The 17,834-nt window shown below is 32.4% G+C and overlaps 1 protein-coding gene across 1 annotated transcript; it reads left to right on the forward strand.

Annotated features, from left to right (window-relative positions):
* Nucleotides 1–4,226: 4,226 nt before the first annotated feature.
* On the forward strand, nt 4,227–13,757 carry LOC143632435 (floral homeotic protein AGAMOUS-like). Its single transcript, XM_077100960.1, has 7 exons — nt 4,227–4,561; nt 12,347–12,425; nt 13,008–13,070; nt 13,139–13,249; nt 13,345–13,386; nt 13,580–13,621; nt 13,695–13,757. The coding sequence occupies exons 1-7, from the start codon at nt 4,284–4,286 to the stop codon at nt 13,755–13,757; spliced, it is 678 nt and encodes a 225-aa protein (XP_076957075.1). The 5' UTR covers nt 4,227–4,283.
* Nucleotides 13,758–17,834: the final 4,077 nt, after the last annotated feature.

The raw sequence follows: 17,834 nt of genomic DNA on the forward strand, positions 1-17,834 counted from the left end.
GTAATTTTATTCATGTGTATGTTCTTTTATGTACTATGTAAACTTATCGGCGCTATTAAATTTAGAACTATTATCTGGATAAAGGTATGAAATTCAAATTACGAGGATAAAAAAATAATATTGATAAATCAACAAAATTGAATTTGATAAAAAAAAATAATTCAATATAGGTTGATTTGACTGAATTTGTAAAAAATATTAAAACAAATTAATTGTAACTTCTCCATACATTATGACTTACCAAATATGAAAAAATTGCACATTTTACTATAACACTCTGTCACTAAATAAATGATAAAATAAAAGAAAAAACGTGATTAGTTAGATTAATTTCTCGCATAAGAAACACTTCTGAAATGAACCAAATCCTTTATATATATATATATATATATATATATATATATATATATGGGAGATTTCAAATAAGAACCCTTTTGAGTTTTAAGAACTCGAAAGAACTCAGTGTAACGATTTTTTTTTTCGAATTTTTTTTACACATGCGTAATATATGTAAGTCACATACACATAAAAAAAATTACAGAATTTTTTACGCACCGAGTCGACTTTTTACACATGTGTAACGGACGTAAAAGTTAGTGTAACCACTTACATCTTTATTCTCTCTCCTACTTTGACTTTTTTGCCAGATTTAATCTCAACCACATATTCCAATCCATTTAATTAAATGTGTGGCCAATAATTGAGTTTTTAAGTTCTTACAACTCAACATGGTTCTCAAAATATCCCTCCCCTATATATATATGGGGAGGGTTCAAACGAGAATCACTCCTTAATTTAAAAACTATGAAAACTCATTTTAACTAATCATATAATTAAGAAATTATTTTATTCTATTTTTTTAAAGGGCATATCAGTAAATTGGCATCCCACTATTTTAGGTAGTTCCCATTAACATCTCGTTTGCAAACCTATTATGTCGATCCGCGATTAATGGAAAAAATCAGATGAAGACAAATTGAAGAATCAATCACCATATTTATTTGGGTGGTGATGAAAATCGATAGCAAAATCATTGACGGCCGATGAAAAATCGATTAGAGAATCATTGCATTTACCCCGACGGCATTCGAAACAAACAACTGCTCTAGTATTTTTGGTGGGCAGCGTAGGCCCTAAGGTGATTTTGACGATAGCAATTTCGATTTTTTTTTTATTTTGTAGTTTACATTGATTTATTGATATAGTTTATTTTATTATTTTTTTTCTTTAACTTTTCTGATGAAGACGGTGACTATCCGACACCTGTGCAATAGTTTGATTTAATGATATATTGTAGAATTTTTCAAGTTCTTGTATTTTCTTGTTCGTAAATTAATCTGCAACAATTTGCTTCAGTGCATTTATGTATACTTAGTAATCCACTATTTCTAGAACATATTATATTTATTAAGTAATTGTGTATCGGATTGGTTCTTTGATTTAATAGTCTATATTGTTTATGCAAATTGGCATATTTTTCTTTCATTCGTAACTAGATCATCTCTAATTTGGTGCAAACAGGTTATAACCTTAAATCATCATGAGTTTGGTGTTTCTCATTAGTCATTAGTTTGGTATGCCATTGTGTAACATTGTCGATACATATATGCAACGCTACTGGACACATATGTATCGCGGCTGGTACATATATGTATCGCGGCTGGTACATATACGTATCGCTTCCAGTACATATATGTAACACTTGTGGTACATATATGTATCGTTGGTACACATACGTATCGTTTTTGGTACACATACGTATAGCTTTTGGTACATATACAGTGTTTGCTTATTTTTATTTTTATGGTTGATAACATTTCACTTGTATTTGTATTTGCATCGATTGTAACCTGATCAAATCCAAACCATAAAAATAAAAATAAACAAACTTCCCTTCATGTCTCTACTAAAATGTGTATCTCATATCCTGAATGTATTTTATTTCAAATATATGTTAACGAAGGAGTCACATATGCGTAACTTGAGGTTTTTTTTTTTTTAAAAAAAAAATCTTGATTCCTCCATTAAAGTTAACGTAGGAAGTTTACTAACACACATTTTTAACTTTGGTTAGTGGATTGTGATAAGAGTAAAAGGAAAACGAAAATTAAGAAATAAAAGTGTTAATAAGGATAAAAGAGAAAAAACACAAAAAAGGAAAGAGAAAATTGAATTAAGAGAGAAGAGAGAGAAACAAAAATAATGAAAAGATAATGGGTTTTTCTAGTGTTGCCTAAAATACCTTTTTTTATTAAAAACATGTCATATATACTTGATAATAATTACAATCATGCCATTATTGATATAAGCCATTGATCAAATATGATCGATGGTTAAATGTTGGTTTTCATAGTTTTCAATTATAATGTGGTTCTCAATTGAACCCTCTTCTATATATATATATATATAAATATATATTCGCCATATATTAAAATGAACTGAACTAATAACCTATTGACGTCCGAAGTAAATTCGCGTTTAACTTTTCTATTAATACATATATTAATATATATATATATATATATATAATATTTAACAATATTATTATATATAATAGTTATTTATTTATCAATAATTAGAATAGCATAAATACAAAATAATCATAGTAAAGATGCATCTGGTTTTCTTATCGTTAAATATATTTTATGTGTAAATCTAACATAATAAATAACGATTATAATGCATTTAAACCCTAAACGACTTCAAATCTTTCAAACTGATTATCAACCGTAATAATGATGATTAAATTAATTATAACTCATCGAATCTCAAATCATTATGTCTTATTAATTTTCTTTGTTTATTAATATTATTGTTAACAAATAGGACCTTTTGTTGACGTATCCCGAGGAACGCGACAAAGCCTATATTAACTCCTTATCATCGTTTCACCTTCATTAATCCATTCGATAAAGTAAGTAATTCACATCCCTCTTTTTACCGTTTTATATTTTGGGGGCGTTATGCGTTCACAACTCAACCATGCTATTTCACACTACAATTCCATTATTTGCATTCATATGGTCGCTCAATTAGTTATGCGTGCGAATGTGATTATGTGTTTATTTTTAAGTTGTGGTTGTTGGTATCTCATCCTCATTAGTATGATCACACGCCGTCGGAGTAGCTTGTTATCTATGTGATTCGAGTGAAAAGACAATTTTTATATTATTGTTATGCTAGTTGTAATAGTTCATATTTATTTCAAGGATTTTTCTAATAAAATTATATATATATATATAATATATATTCAAAAACCGTGATTACTTGCTCAACTTTATGTTGGCAAACTATATATTTTCACGCATGACGTATGTAGCTTTGTGGGATGAAGAAACAAGTTAAAGAATAGTTGGACTTTAGGTTGCATGACGAATAAAGACTTATATAGTTTTATTTTTAATTATTTAAGTTGTAATGCTTATTTATTTCGAGACAATGTTGTGCTTTGTGTACTTGATATATGTAATAAATAATTTAGATATTGACATGTATATTTTACTTTAGTGTCTTTTGAGCTATGATACAATTATGTCACGCCTCGACATATTCCGCCATAGGTTGGGGTGTGACACGAGCCATGTCAAATTTATATCGAAATGCTTAATAAAGTTTGACTTGACTCGGTTTTTAATAAAATTTATGTCAGCACGTAGATAAAAATAAGTATGTATACATTTATATTCGGAATTTTAAAAAAATTTATACATTAAAAGTTATAAAAGAAAAAACCAAATATGAGTAAAATTTAATTATAATAGATAATCGATATAAAACAAATAAAAGATCAAATAAGTCGTGAAAGACGAGTTTGTGGCCAAATTGATCGTGAAAGACGGGTTTGAGACCAAGCTGGTCGTCAAAGACGTATTTAAGGCAAAACATGTTGTCAGAGGCAAAACATGTCATCAAAGACAAGTTTGAAGCAAAAAATATCATGAATTTCAAAATGGCATTAGACAACGAGTTTATTAAGGACATTTATAGAATCTTAAAAATGGAGAAACAGAACGAGATTCTTTCTCTTCAAAATGGCCGTTTTGAAATTTCCATGCTTAATTATGGGGTGTACGTATTGGTAGCCACCGTTCACCATATAAAAGCTCATCTTCTTATTCTTCTACTAGACACCTTCCCCTCCAGTTATTTTCTTATATACGGCTTTGGTTTCAAACTTTATTAGTTTCTCCCCTAAGTTACACATTATTATTTCTTTTAAGCACCAAAAATTAACGCCTTTTCCTTTTCTTGAGGCGAAGTCTATGTAATTTACTCAAGGAAACATGGAAAATTCTAAGAATACTGAGCCTGATTTCCTCCACACCGAAATGTCCATTTCGTTTCAGAATGACTCTGGGGGCTTGTCTTCGCAGAAAAAGCTTGGGAAGGAAAAGACTGAGATCAAGCGGATCGAGAACAAAAAGAATCGACTGGTGACCTTTTGCAAGCGTCGAGATGGGTTGTTCAAGAAAGCCTATGAGTTGTGCATACTTAGTGATGCTGAGGTTGCTCTTATCGTCTTTTCAGGCGGTGGCCGTCTTTATGAGTACGCTAACAACAGGTATAACTTATGTTTATTTTGTTTCTCGAATTATTGGATCATCTTACAATGTATATGACGTTCATTATGACAACTTAAATTCGGTCAAAACTTATCAAGCTTTTTTAGGGGTTGAGAAAATAGTTTAAGTGAATGTGACTTGTGAGAAGATTTGTGAACAAAGGATACGAAAACTTAAGTTATTAAACAACGGGATTCTTTTTTGAGGGCTAGCAGTTAAGTCTTCACATGGAGCAAAGATTCAGGTGTCCTCACATGCTTTATCTATTTTTCTTGTTGGGCAAGGGGAAGGGGCACTCGTACGGTACTACCCATTCACCGATCAATTTTGCATTGTCGCCTCATTTCTACCATCAAGTACCCATAAACCACTAAATCATAATTGTTAGCGCCTACCAACAATTACGTAGCACTTTTTTTTAATTAAATTAAATTAAACGCAAAATAAACATAGGTTGATTAAGTGACGAAATTTTACTCCACATGGGTTTGAAGCCATGCATAACCGGCCACACATAGGTGACAGCGGTGCTACCACATGGGTTCGAAGCTTGTCATTTGATGCCCTGTCCTATTTGTCTTTTTTGAACCTAGCTTTGTTTTTATTTTTCAAGACGGCAACATAGTTGCTATGATTTGTTGCATGCCAAAAAGCAAAGATTTTGTTCTCTAACTCAGGCACAAAATGTTGTTAAGTTCCTATTTGATCAAAAGTTCCCTCATTTGACCCTTCCTTAAATAAATGCCATCAAAGTGAAATATCGTCAATGCAAATTCAAAGGATACAGACAATAATCGTCATCCGAGGATAGGAAAAAAGACATTTAGTTGGTTTTCAGATCAACCTAAGAAAACCACTAAGTTATGTTTCTTAATTAATCAACTTCTGGTAAAACTCTAAAGGGTATCACTTTTACTCGTCGAGTAGTCGGCCATCCAGACTAGAGAGAGAGAGAGTACGAACAAGAAAGAGTATGACGGAGAGGAAATGCCACAACAATAAGAGAGATCCTGATTAGAGAGAGAGAGAGAGAGAGAGAGAGAGAGAGAGAGTGCGGATGAGAAAGAGTACGACGGAGAGGAAATGCCACAACAATAAGAGAGATCCTGATGAGAGAGAGAGAGAGAGAGAGAGTACAAACGAGAAAGAGTACGGTGGAGAGGAAATGCGACAACAATATCTGATGCTACATATATAATGATCGTCTCTGATTGACTCATACAAAATGTTCCAAAATACTTGCTATATGTGTTGACAGCGTGGCAGAGATGACTAATGATCTCTGAGAGAAAAATGAGATATAAAGAGAGTCTATAGAAAGATTACACTTCATTATATCAACTAATTCTAGCATAACCAAACTAGAAACATATAATATCAAAGGATAAAAGAAAATCAAGAAATCCTAGGTTACTTGTTGAAGCTGTTGATCAGGCATAACCGCATAAATATGTTTGTAAAGAAACAGAAGAACTAATGACATATTTTAAAATTTTCATAAAAAATAAGTAATCCCCTAATTAAACTACATATTTAGACTTCGGATTAAACTAATATCAACGTATGAGATCCAATACCCATACTAAAAAAAATTGATTCAATCAATAATAACTTAGTGAATTAAAGCTATCCAATGAGATTAAAGTCAGAAACTAAGAAGTGAGATTTTACTTGTATTAACTACTAAAACACTCTTAATAAATACTTCTAAAACAACATTTTTTTGATAAATAAGTTTTGAAATGAAACTCTCTTGAAAAAAGAAAATGAAATAAAATTCTCTTGAAAAAAGAAAAAAAAACTCCAAGAAAATTCCCTGCTTATTTGTTGTTAATCATTTTCTATCTTATAAATAATGTTTTAACCCCTAAAAAGCATGTTTGGCAGAAAGCTTTTAGGAGCTTTTTAGAAGCTTCTAGCTTCAAGCTTTTAAGAAAAAGCTTCTACTCAATTAAAAGTCTTGTTTGGTTGGAAGGAACTTGAAGCTTTTAGATTATGAGAAAAAGCTTAAAGCTCTACTAGTAGCATTTAGAAAAAGATACAAGCTTTTAGCATTTTAAATTATTTAAATAACCTTCCAAAATAGATACATTTACTATTAAATTTTTTTTTAGTTATTGTCACACCCCAACCTAAAGCGGAAATGCCGGGGCGTGATCCGATTGCTCACAGCTCGAAGATACTATCATTGAATATAAGTGATAATATCTAATTAATTATTTTATTCAAATATACACACATTACTCAAATACAATAAACAATTTACAATACACGAATATAAGTTCAAATAAAGTTTAACTTGATAATATCATAAAGTCTTGTCTACATGTCCAACTTCAATCTTCAATACTAACAACCTGCATATGCGTAGAAAATGGAGTTTGTCAACAACAAATGTTGAGTGAGATGATCACCAATTATGAAATAACAAATAATACTATATATATATATATATATATATATAGATAATTGAGAAATGATAAATGCGCAAACCAATATATGTGGTAATAATCAATCAAACCTTAACAAACCAAAATCAAGTATATTCGTGTGCCAATGAATCGTTGCCAAGCGAATCGGGCATTGATTACAATGACTAGATTGTCGGTTTACCTTTGCCAAGCGAATCGGGCTCCGGTTACTAAGACGGTCGTATGATCATACTAATGAGAACCCTATACAAGGGAATATGTTGGACCTCTTCGAAACGTTAGCAAGTAAACAATTAAACATGTAGCAATTAGCAAATAGTATTCAACTAATATTCACACAATAATTATCTTTGGGCGATTTTGAGTATATATATAATAGAAAATATGAGTAAGTACGCATATGTCCCCAAAACGTTTGAAAACAGTATATAAAAAGGGGAATGATCAAACTCACCTGATCGAATAAGACAAACGAGAATATTTGCGACAATAACGATAATCACGTTCTTCGAGAATTACCGACAAGAATCCTAATTAAATGATATGATGAGTGAATTATAGATGATATAATACATAAAATGAATTTGGAATTCGATATGATTTGAGTTACAATTATGTTTAGTACGTTATGGATTGAACGATTGATCTCTACGGATTATTGTTATTATTTAATTATAAAAATCATTGTAAAATCGAATTTACAATTAATTATAATGATAAACGTTTAAATATATAATTAATCATAAAATTTATATTTTAGAATTTTTTAACAAAATTCGATATTAAAAATATAAATAGCACTTTTAAATACATTAATATATTTATTACAGTTTAGTTTTAAAAATAATACATATACATATATATATATATATATATATATAGGGTAAGGATCCTAAGAGAACCATTGACAAATTGAGAACTTTGAGAACCATTTTGGACAACTAAAAAAACCCTCTACAAAAATATTAAAAAAATTATAAAACATACAAAACTGAAAATTTTAAAAAAGTAAAAAAACCAAAATTCTTATATTTTATTCCGGTTTCATTAAAAAAAGTTAAAAAAAACCAAATTTTTTTTCTTTTTAATTCGTATTATACCTATACACATATGTATATTTTCATTTAATCTCTAGTTACGTAATATAAACATATGTACATTATCATTTACTTTAAATTATACATATGTGTATAGGAAAAAACATGTGTGTACATATTATATATATATGTATAATAAAAAAAACCGATTTTTTTTCTTTTTAATTTGTATTATACCTATACACATATGTATACTTTCATTTAATCTCTAGTTATGTAATGTACACATATGTACATTATCATTTACCTTAAATTATACATATGTGTATAGGAAAAAAAACATGTGTATACATATATGTATATGTATAATTTATCTAAACCGATAATTTTTTTTTACGTTTTTTTAGAAAACGAGATGATAAATAAGAGCTTTGGTTTTTTTATTTTTGTGTTTCTTTTGTTTTATGATTTTTTTTTTATTTTTGGGTTTTTTTGTGGTCCAAAATGGTTCTCATAGTTCTCAATTCCCAAAAAGTTCTCACATGATTCTGATCATATATATATATATATATACATACATATACATTTTTATATGTCAATAATAAACATAAGCAAATTGATAAAAGCATTTAAACAACGATAAGTCCCAAATATTAATGTCGGTTTTTAATAAAATAATAATAATTTATTATCAATAATAAGATATGAATATATATATACACACACACATACGAAAACTTAGAACGAAACTAGTCGACACGAATCGTTTACTTTATGATATCGGTTAAGTAAAAATATTGTTTATTTAATAATTAATATTAATTATAATATATTTTATATCATTAAAATACATTAAAATAATCAAATAAAATAAATGCCAAAAAAATGAGCTGGCCGGGACTCGAACTCGGGTGGGAAGCCGGCACACAGGAGTGGAACACACACACACCAGCCAACTGGGCTGGTGTGTCAGTTGGTTAGAACTTGTAAACGAAGTTTTATATACAGAACAAAACAAAACCCAATTTTGATTCATAAACCCTAGACCTTCAATCAATCAATTCATTACGTGTTAGTAGAATTAACGTTAGGGCTTTTGATCAGCAGATTATAACGATCCTATACACATAATTAATTACCTGATTCGTTGTTCATACACGGGTTCAATTGAGATCGACAGGACCGGCGACGAGGAACGACGAACAGGGTATAATGAGACGATGATAATCCAATTAAATATGGGGCTTTAGTTGGCGCCGAGTATAGAGGGTTGCAGAAGCGATTAATTGAGTTATTATGTATCTTGGATTATATAAATGATTTTAGGTTAAAGACGGTTTAGCAATTGAATCAATACATATAATAAACGATTTTGTTTTCCTAATTAAAGTTGTTGTTTAAGCCGTAAATAGAAAGAGGAATCAAAATAATGATTCAATTCCAAGTTTGGGACGACAATTATGGCTCAAGTAAGCTAAACAGATACGGTTTGGGTAAACGGGTATGGGTTACGAATCTGGGCAATTAGGTTATCAAAAGAATATGTTAAAATTGCATTTGAGTCCCTGGAGATTAGTGGTGGAAACAATGAAGGATTAAAGTTTACTGTTGGACTAAAAACGTACATTTTCCAAAGTTATTTATATATTAAATAAATATAATAAATATAATTTATATAGAAATTCCTCGATAAACGTGATACCTTTTTAGTGATAAATTTCCCGAATTTAAAACGGGTCGGGTTAAAAGATATAAATTCGTTCGTTGGAAAACCCGAGTTGTTATAGTTATGCCCATTTGGGTCATTTTATACATTTTATTAAAAGCTCCAGCTACTCTGCCAAATATCAAAATATATCTAAAAAGCTACAGCTACCAGCTTCCAGCTTCTAGCCACCAGCTTCCAGCTTCTAGCCATCAACCACCAGCTTCCAACTACAGCTACTAGCTAGTTTTGCCAAACATACCCAAATTGGTAGATTTAAATATTAAGATATGGTGGAGAGGATTGAAAACCAATGACCAAAACAGTTTATTAGCGAAAACAATATCAGAAGAACACGAATAAGGGTCTAGTTCAAGGGAGTTGGTTCTTTTGTTTTATATAGTTTTCAAGCTTAGCTTGTTGTTTGGAAAGATACCAATACATGATATTGAGGATGATAGCAACACTCTATGACGATTTCATTTTTCAGTTTATTTGTTCGAGTATAAATTATAGCTTAGAAAGTGCAATATAATCTTGTATCACTAGCTTTTTTTTAAAGATAAATTTCATGTAGTTTCTATGATTCGAACCCAGAACCTTTGAATGCTTAAAATACTTTGATTCTGTCACAGGATAATCAGCCCCAAGACTAACTAGAAAAGACTTTTTGCTGGAATAACTATTGGATCAAAATGAAAATAAGGTGAAAAAACATGTGAGATTTGAAATAAGTCAATAACACACCTTGACTAAACTTGACAAAAAATAAATGACTCACTCAGACATAGGGTGAGCAAGATAAGGGTCAGACCTAGAGATGATCAAAAAAACCGGTTCCTGGAACCGAACCGGTTCCTACCCGTTTTTTGTAGGAACCGGACCCTATCTGATTCAACCCGATGATCCGTGACCGGTTCTTGCATTTCTGAGTGAGGGCGGGTAGGAACCGGAACCGAACCGGAACCGGTTCTGGAACCGGAACCGGTTCCTAACCGTTTTTTGGCCGTTTTTTGACCGTTGGGGTCAAAAATAGCCGTTTTTTGACCGGTTACGGTACAGGAACCGGGTTAGGAACCGGTAAGAACCGGTTAGATAGGTTAGGGGTCCGAGGGTGGGAGAACCGGTTCGGTTCCCTAACCGGTTCGAGCCTGGAACCGGTTTAAAAGGTGGTTTTGAATATTGGAACCGGTTAGGAACCAGTTCCGGTTCCTAGTCCGGAACCGTTTTGAACATCTCTAGTCAGACCCTTGAAACCCTTTTATCCGACTCGTAAAACTCTTAATTAGACCCGGATATATAATATGGGTCGGGTAAAGGGTATTTAAATTTCACCTTAAAGGGTAAAAGGGTTTCAAGGGTCTGACCCTTTTTCAAACCCTTGACCCGTTTCTAAATAGATATACATCAGATTCGTGATTAATCTGAAATGTAGGAGAGATTCGTATTTTATATATGATTCATCATAAATTTCCCAACTACTAAGAAAATAAAAATCAAAGGCCATAATACTCATTGGAAACATATATATGTGAAAATCATGGAATTGTTCTCTACATGTAATTTGTGAATGTGAATATTATTTGCATCGGTTCAAATGGTTGATAAACTTTCGAAGTTAGAGTTTACTGTGTTATTAAAATAAAAGTATAATTGTTCTAGGATTCATATATTAAAATCATATATGAGATATATATGCAACTAGTAAATGCAGAAAATGAGTTGCGATTACTGCTTTAAAGGGTAAAGGGTTGGACCCTTAAAACCCTTATTTATACCCGACCCTTTTATTGTTTAGAGGGTAGGGTCTTGGATCCACATTTCTTTCTAAAAGGGTAAAGGGTCCGGATAGGGCATTAGGTAAACAGGTAGGGTCTTACCCTTTGAACAGTCATACACATGTACTATAAAAAGCAATCGATGAATAGTTGCCATAGATTTTTTTGTCTGTCACATGTACCATAACAAGCATCATTCTTTTACTCTCCTTCAAGGCTACTTATTTGATTAAACCCGATTAATAATATGTGATTCTCAAATTTGATAACTTTGGTTTGAAATTGAAGGGTTTTATTCGGTTTTTGAATTTAATTTCGTGCAATCGGGCCTAAATTGCCTCGGTTGTTTTTGATGGTTTCACGTAATCATATTTTGAACGGGGTTTTCTTATTCGCGTTAGAAATAATCAAAACAATCTTTTTTGAACTAAGGAATAGAGGTTCAACTAAATTCGACTGAACGATGATCCAATAAGATGACGGGTGTCGCCTCAGAATGGATCAAGCATTCAATGAAAAGCACTCATGTTTACTAAACCTATCTAGTTTAATATGAAAACTAATGAACAAAACCAATAAATACTAATTAAGTTCAAGGTTTATATAAAACCTGTAATCTAGGTGATAAACGTTAATCTTAATTGGATAATCTTGAAATTCTTGTAACTATACTATCTCTTTCTTTAATATTCCGAATTCCTTCATTTTTCTCGGAGTTACTAGCTAAGATTTTTTGCCCCACGTCGGAGTTCTATCTGTTGCTCTTATATACCTGTCATTTCTATAATTTGGTATCAGCACATTAATAATCATTATATTCTTGTTATTGTAGTGTTAGAGGGACAATCGACAGGTACAAAAAATCATGCTTACCTAGCAATGGTTCGGTTGCTGAACCCAACACGGCTCAGGTAACCTTTCATATCTATACTGCTGACTTATTATAGTTGTAGTTACTTAGCCTGCTACAAGAAAGTTAAATGACACATATTTGTCTGAATATTCATAAATATTTCAGTCTTTTTTTTTTCTTTTTCTGAAGTAGATAGTTTTATAAGGCACTTGGTACTTCTAGTTGCTTTTTTGAACTTCTTGTATTTCAATTCTAGGCAGTCCACTTGTCTTATAAGCGACCTCGGTAAGATTGTTTAGATGGAAAGCCAAACTCCATAGAGTTCTACATAATCTTACCCATTTTTTCACAATAATGCATAGAGTTTGCTTGCCACCTAGGCGAGCTTGCTGAGTTTGCATTTGGAGTAGCGATCTGCCTACAAGTATACATAGGAAGTTCCAAAAAGCACCTAGAAGTGTGGAAGTAAATTAATTCCAGCGTTCTAAATCACCTACCAGTACAAAAACTTCCATAAAAGTGTAGTATAGTGAAGTTAATACTTCTAGTTGTGACAAATTAATTTCTACATATTGAAGTGCGGAAACAATTAAATTAAATTCCAGCGGTTTAATGAAACACTATCACCTAAAAACTACAGTTTTACCAACATGAAGCTACAAAACTGCGTGAGCAAATTGCATGCATTCAGAATCAAAACAGGTACCACCTTTCACAAATATATACTTCGTATGTTTAATATGAACTCGTACTAATCTTTTGTAAAAATGCCAAATTTACAGGAATATAATGGGTGAATCACTAACAAGCATGCCAGGGAAGGACCTCCAGAACCTTGAAAGTAAGTTAGAGAAAGCAATCAGCAAAATTCGTGCGAGAAAGGTACAAGTTCTTCTCATTTCTAACCTCTTGAATCTCCAAATTATAACTTGGATTTTACAACTATTGTCTTTCTATTTGAAATATAAAAATTGCAGAGTGAACTTCTATTTGCTGAAATTGAGCGCATGCAAAAAAGGGTAAGTAATTATGGGCATTTTGTTCTCACTATTATAAAATGTTGATCTTGTAATTTTGTATGTATATGTTAATTCATGTTTCCATTTGTAGCGAACATACAGAATTTAGAATCTTTCATGATAATCATATCGTCTACACAGGGAAATTCATATTTATAGTTCTAATACTTAATAAAATATTTTTGTAACGCAGGAACTTGAGCTGCATAACAACAATCAGTTCCTTAGAGCAAAGGTGTATCTACTTCTCTCTCTAAAACCATCCACTCCATTCAGATAACTTATTCGTTTGTTTAATGATTATTTAGATAGACGAAAACAACAGAGCCCAACAGCACATGAGCTTTATGCCTGGAAGTTCTGGTTATTAACAATGATGGCGGGGATGAGGGTTCTCATTTCTCATTTAACCTGAGCTGTACAATAACCTATACTAGTTAATTTAACAAATACTAGACTTATATTTGCTTGCTTTAGTACTGATTAATTTCCAGTTATGGAAGGCAAACATCTCTAAATATGTATTTTATTTTCGTATGTACGCAATCTAATATTGTGAAGTGCAGCTTATGTACGTGCTACTCGCTAGAATTGTCTTTCTTCTATTTTCCATACTTTTGGGGTGTCAATCGTGCCAATTGACGGGTTGATAAGTTTCGGGCTGGTGGATTGTATTAATCAACCCAAACTAAGAATCCTAAATTTATCCGTGCCGTGTGTTAAACCCACAAAAATCGTGTTCCGGTTGTGATTTACGTTGACACGCATGATGTTTTGTTTCTAAGTTCTGCATGTTTTAAACTATAAAAGACAAAAAAACATTTAAGTGACAACTGATGGTTTACAGCTGTACCATATTTCATAAGATAATTTTGAAGGGAAAATTTTTCAAAATAGCCTCTTTAGTGAGAGAAGTCCCAAAACAGCCCTTTTTTTCTTAAAATCTTTTATAATTTGGACCGTCAAGACGTATTGGGAAAAGATAAAAATAGAGACGAGATTTCGAAAGAAAGTCAGGTAAAAGACGTGATTTGGGGAAATAATGTCGGTAAAGTCCAAATTATTTGTAATCTTAGAGCAAAAGTTCAAATTTTTCAGAAACTTTTTTACTCAAAAAAACTGTCTTGAGAGACTGTTTTTTTATGTTTCATACCATTCCCGTCTAAATTTTCAAATTCTTGAAAAATTATATTTTTTACAATTATACCCCTGAACCACCATCACCACCTTGAACCACCACCATCACCGATGCCGTCGGCCCCACCCCATCACCACCACCGTCACCCAACTCAGCTTCAGATCCACCCTTGAAAGCCCATTTAGCAGACCCATCAAGATTCACATCAGCAAATCCTCTTTTAGCTCCCAGCATGATGGTCGGTCCACCATTCTTGGAAAAACCAGGCAAGCCAAGACTGAGTTCAGTGGCTTTGAGGTTTAAAACACTGTTGGGCTCAGTTTCAGTTACAGATGAGATATTTGAGGAGGACTCAGAGCTTCTGGAGGCATCTGATAAGCCTATGTAGTCATGTTCAAGTATAACAGACATGAGTGAAATATTAATAAGAGATAGATTGGTTTCAGGAATAAGAAGAAATGAAATGAAGAATGGGCGTCGGTGATGGTGGTGGTTCAAGGTGGTGGTGGTTCAAGGTGGTGATGGTGGTTCAGGGGTATAATTGTAAAAAATATAATTTTCCAAGAATTTGAAAATTTGGACGGGAAAGGTAGGAAACATAAAAAAACAGTCTCTCAAGACGGTTTTTTTGAGTAAAAAAGTTTCTGAAAAATTTGAACTTTTGCTCCAAGATTACAAATAATTTGGACTTTACCGACATTTTTTCCCCAAATCTCGTCTTTTACCTGACTTTCTTTCGAAATCTCGTTTTTATTTTTATCTTTTCCCAATGCGTCTTGATAGTTCAAATTATAAAAGATTTTGAGGTAAAAAAATACTATTTTGGGACTTCTCTCACTAAAAGAGGCTATTTTAAGAATTTTCCCAATTTTGAAAGGTGTTCAGATAAACTGGAAATAGTTTCATAAGAAATTCCACTGAATAGCGGAAATCATGAAACTTGGTGACGCAATATTTATCAACACACATATAAGTCTAGCAAATCGGTACCCTGAGCCTACACCTTATTGGTAAATATATGGAGCATGCTAAATTTATAAGGATTGATTTAGAAAACGATTATGATATGAATATCGGACCCAGGAGATCTCGATTCAACCAACAATTGAGAACATAACAAAGAAGAACAACAGCAATAACAAGGGATTTACCCAAAACACAAACTTTATCGATCGAACAAGACACGATACAATTGTTTACATCGAGCATCTATTTATAGTTCTCCTAATGACGGTTAATTAATCACCCTGGCGGTTATAACTACCTTAGAGGTTATATAACTATCTTACAACCGTCAATAACCGTCTCATATTTACATCAAGACCCCCTAACTTGCAAATGTTGCACAAATCACCCTAAACCATAGTTTATACTAATTACAAATTTGACCCGCAACATTGTATCAAACTTGATCACACAATTAAACCAACAATGAATAGTATTCGGATTATTTGAACTGTAGGTATTAATATTTCATTTTCTTAATTATGTTCCTATTTCATTAATGTTATGTTATTTGTGTTCAACATTAGCACAATTAAATCCATAAATAAATGAAGAGTCTTCTGGTAGTTAATCGGACCATTTAGAGATGACATGAGACTATTGATCAGTTGGTTGGTTATTGTTAGACCCATTTTGTTTATCTAAGTCTTTTGTATTGAATGTATTTATTTCTTTTGAACTTTATTAGTTTGTTTTGTATGTATTGGCCCAAGGGAAATGACCCAAGGAAAAAACATGTAATGTATCCCATTGGACACTTTGGAAATGAAAACAATCTCTCATGCATGCTCCTCTATAAATAGGGAGCATGCCATGAGAAGAAAAACCTTTTGCCATTTTGTCTAACACATACACTTTCTCTCTATCACTTTCTCCCGTCTCTCTCTCTCTCTCTCTCACTACACCCGAACATAAACTCAAGATCCGAAACCTCTTGGTTGCTTAGTATGATTTCCGCTAGTACTAAGTTCGGTTGATCCAAGAACATTGTTAGATCCACCCGCCACGAGACCTACAATTGGTATCAGTGCTTCGGCTCACTAGTTGAGGGTTTTTGGATCACAACCTTGGGTTTTGATCTTAAGAAGAAGAAAAGAAGTGTTATTGACAAGAAAATCCACAAAAACAACAAAAACAAGAAAAATCATAAAAATACAAAAACAATTGTTTCTAGTTGATGAACATGACTTAGACTGTGTTCTTGGTTAAAAATAACAAGTATACTAGCCTTAGATCTGAAATTTGTTAGTTTAAAGGTGTTAAAATTGGTGTTACAAGATTGAAAATCCGTTAAAAAGACATGTTAACTTTTTCGCTTCGCATGGCATAAAAGTTAGTGTACCAACCTTTGACCTTATACTGACAAGTTTGGTAGAACAGATCCCAAGAAAGATTTCTTCTAGAAAATCTGAACCTTTTCGTATCGCCTGGATTTTCACATCGCTCAATTTTTCGCTTCGCTTGACTTTTTCGCATCGCACAACTGTTCATTAACCTTTTCGCTTCGCTTAGAATTTTGCTTCGCACAGTGTTTCGCTTTGCTTGTCCTTTCGCTTCGCTTACTTTTTCGCTTCGCTTAAGACAATTTTTCGCGCGAAAAAGTTGTCTGTATTGATTTTTCAGCTGTTTGAAGATTGTTAAGTGTTTGAGACTGCTAAGACCATGGGTAGCACTGATTCTGAGTTGTTGAAGTGGTATTTGCTGTTGGAAAACCAAGTGGAAACACCTCAAAAACCTCCAAAATTCATGACCTTAGAAGATAATTTTGCCAACTTCAAATGGAGGTTCATGAATTTTATCTCATTGACTGACTCTGACTTAATGAGATGCTTTGTACAAGGTCCTCATGTTCCCGTGACTGTCACTCAGGCTGGGGAACAACTAAAAACTCCTGAAAATTATGACGATAATGATAGGACCTTAGTGGAGCAAGACAAGAAGGCATATATTACTTTAACAGTCTGTCTTTCAAATGAGATTACTGAGACTCTACAAGAATAGACAACTGCCAAGGGTTTATGGGATGCTCTTGTTGAGAAGGTGGAGGGAAATGCTGAAATTAGGGAAAACAAGAAAGCCCTATTGAAAGAAGAATTCAACATGTTCAATCATCGTCAAGGTGAAAATGTGTTGGATTTGGTGAAGAGGTTTGAGAAGTTAATGGTAAGAGTCAGAGCTGCAAGTGTCAACATCACAAACTCTGAAGTCAATCACAAGTTGATAAACTCTCTGCCATACAGCTGGAGTACCAACACAATTACAATCAAGAGAACCACAAATTTGAATGCCATGACAAACTCCGATT

Source organism: Bidens hawaiensis, unplaced genomic scaffold (genome assembly GCF_021521415.1).
Source record: "Bidens hawaiensis isolate Kalapana, Puna unplaced genomic scaffold, B.hawaiensis_p1.1 tig00006390_1, whole genome shotgun sequence".
Classification (NCBI taxonomy): domain Eukaryota; kingdom Viridiplantae; phylum Streptophyta; class Magnoliopsida; order Asterales; family Asteraceae; genus Bidens; species Bidens hawaiensis.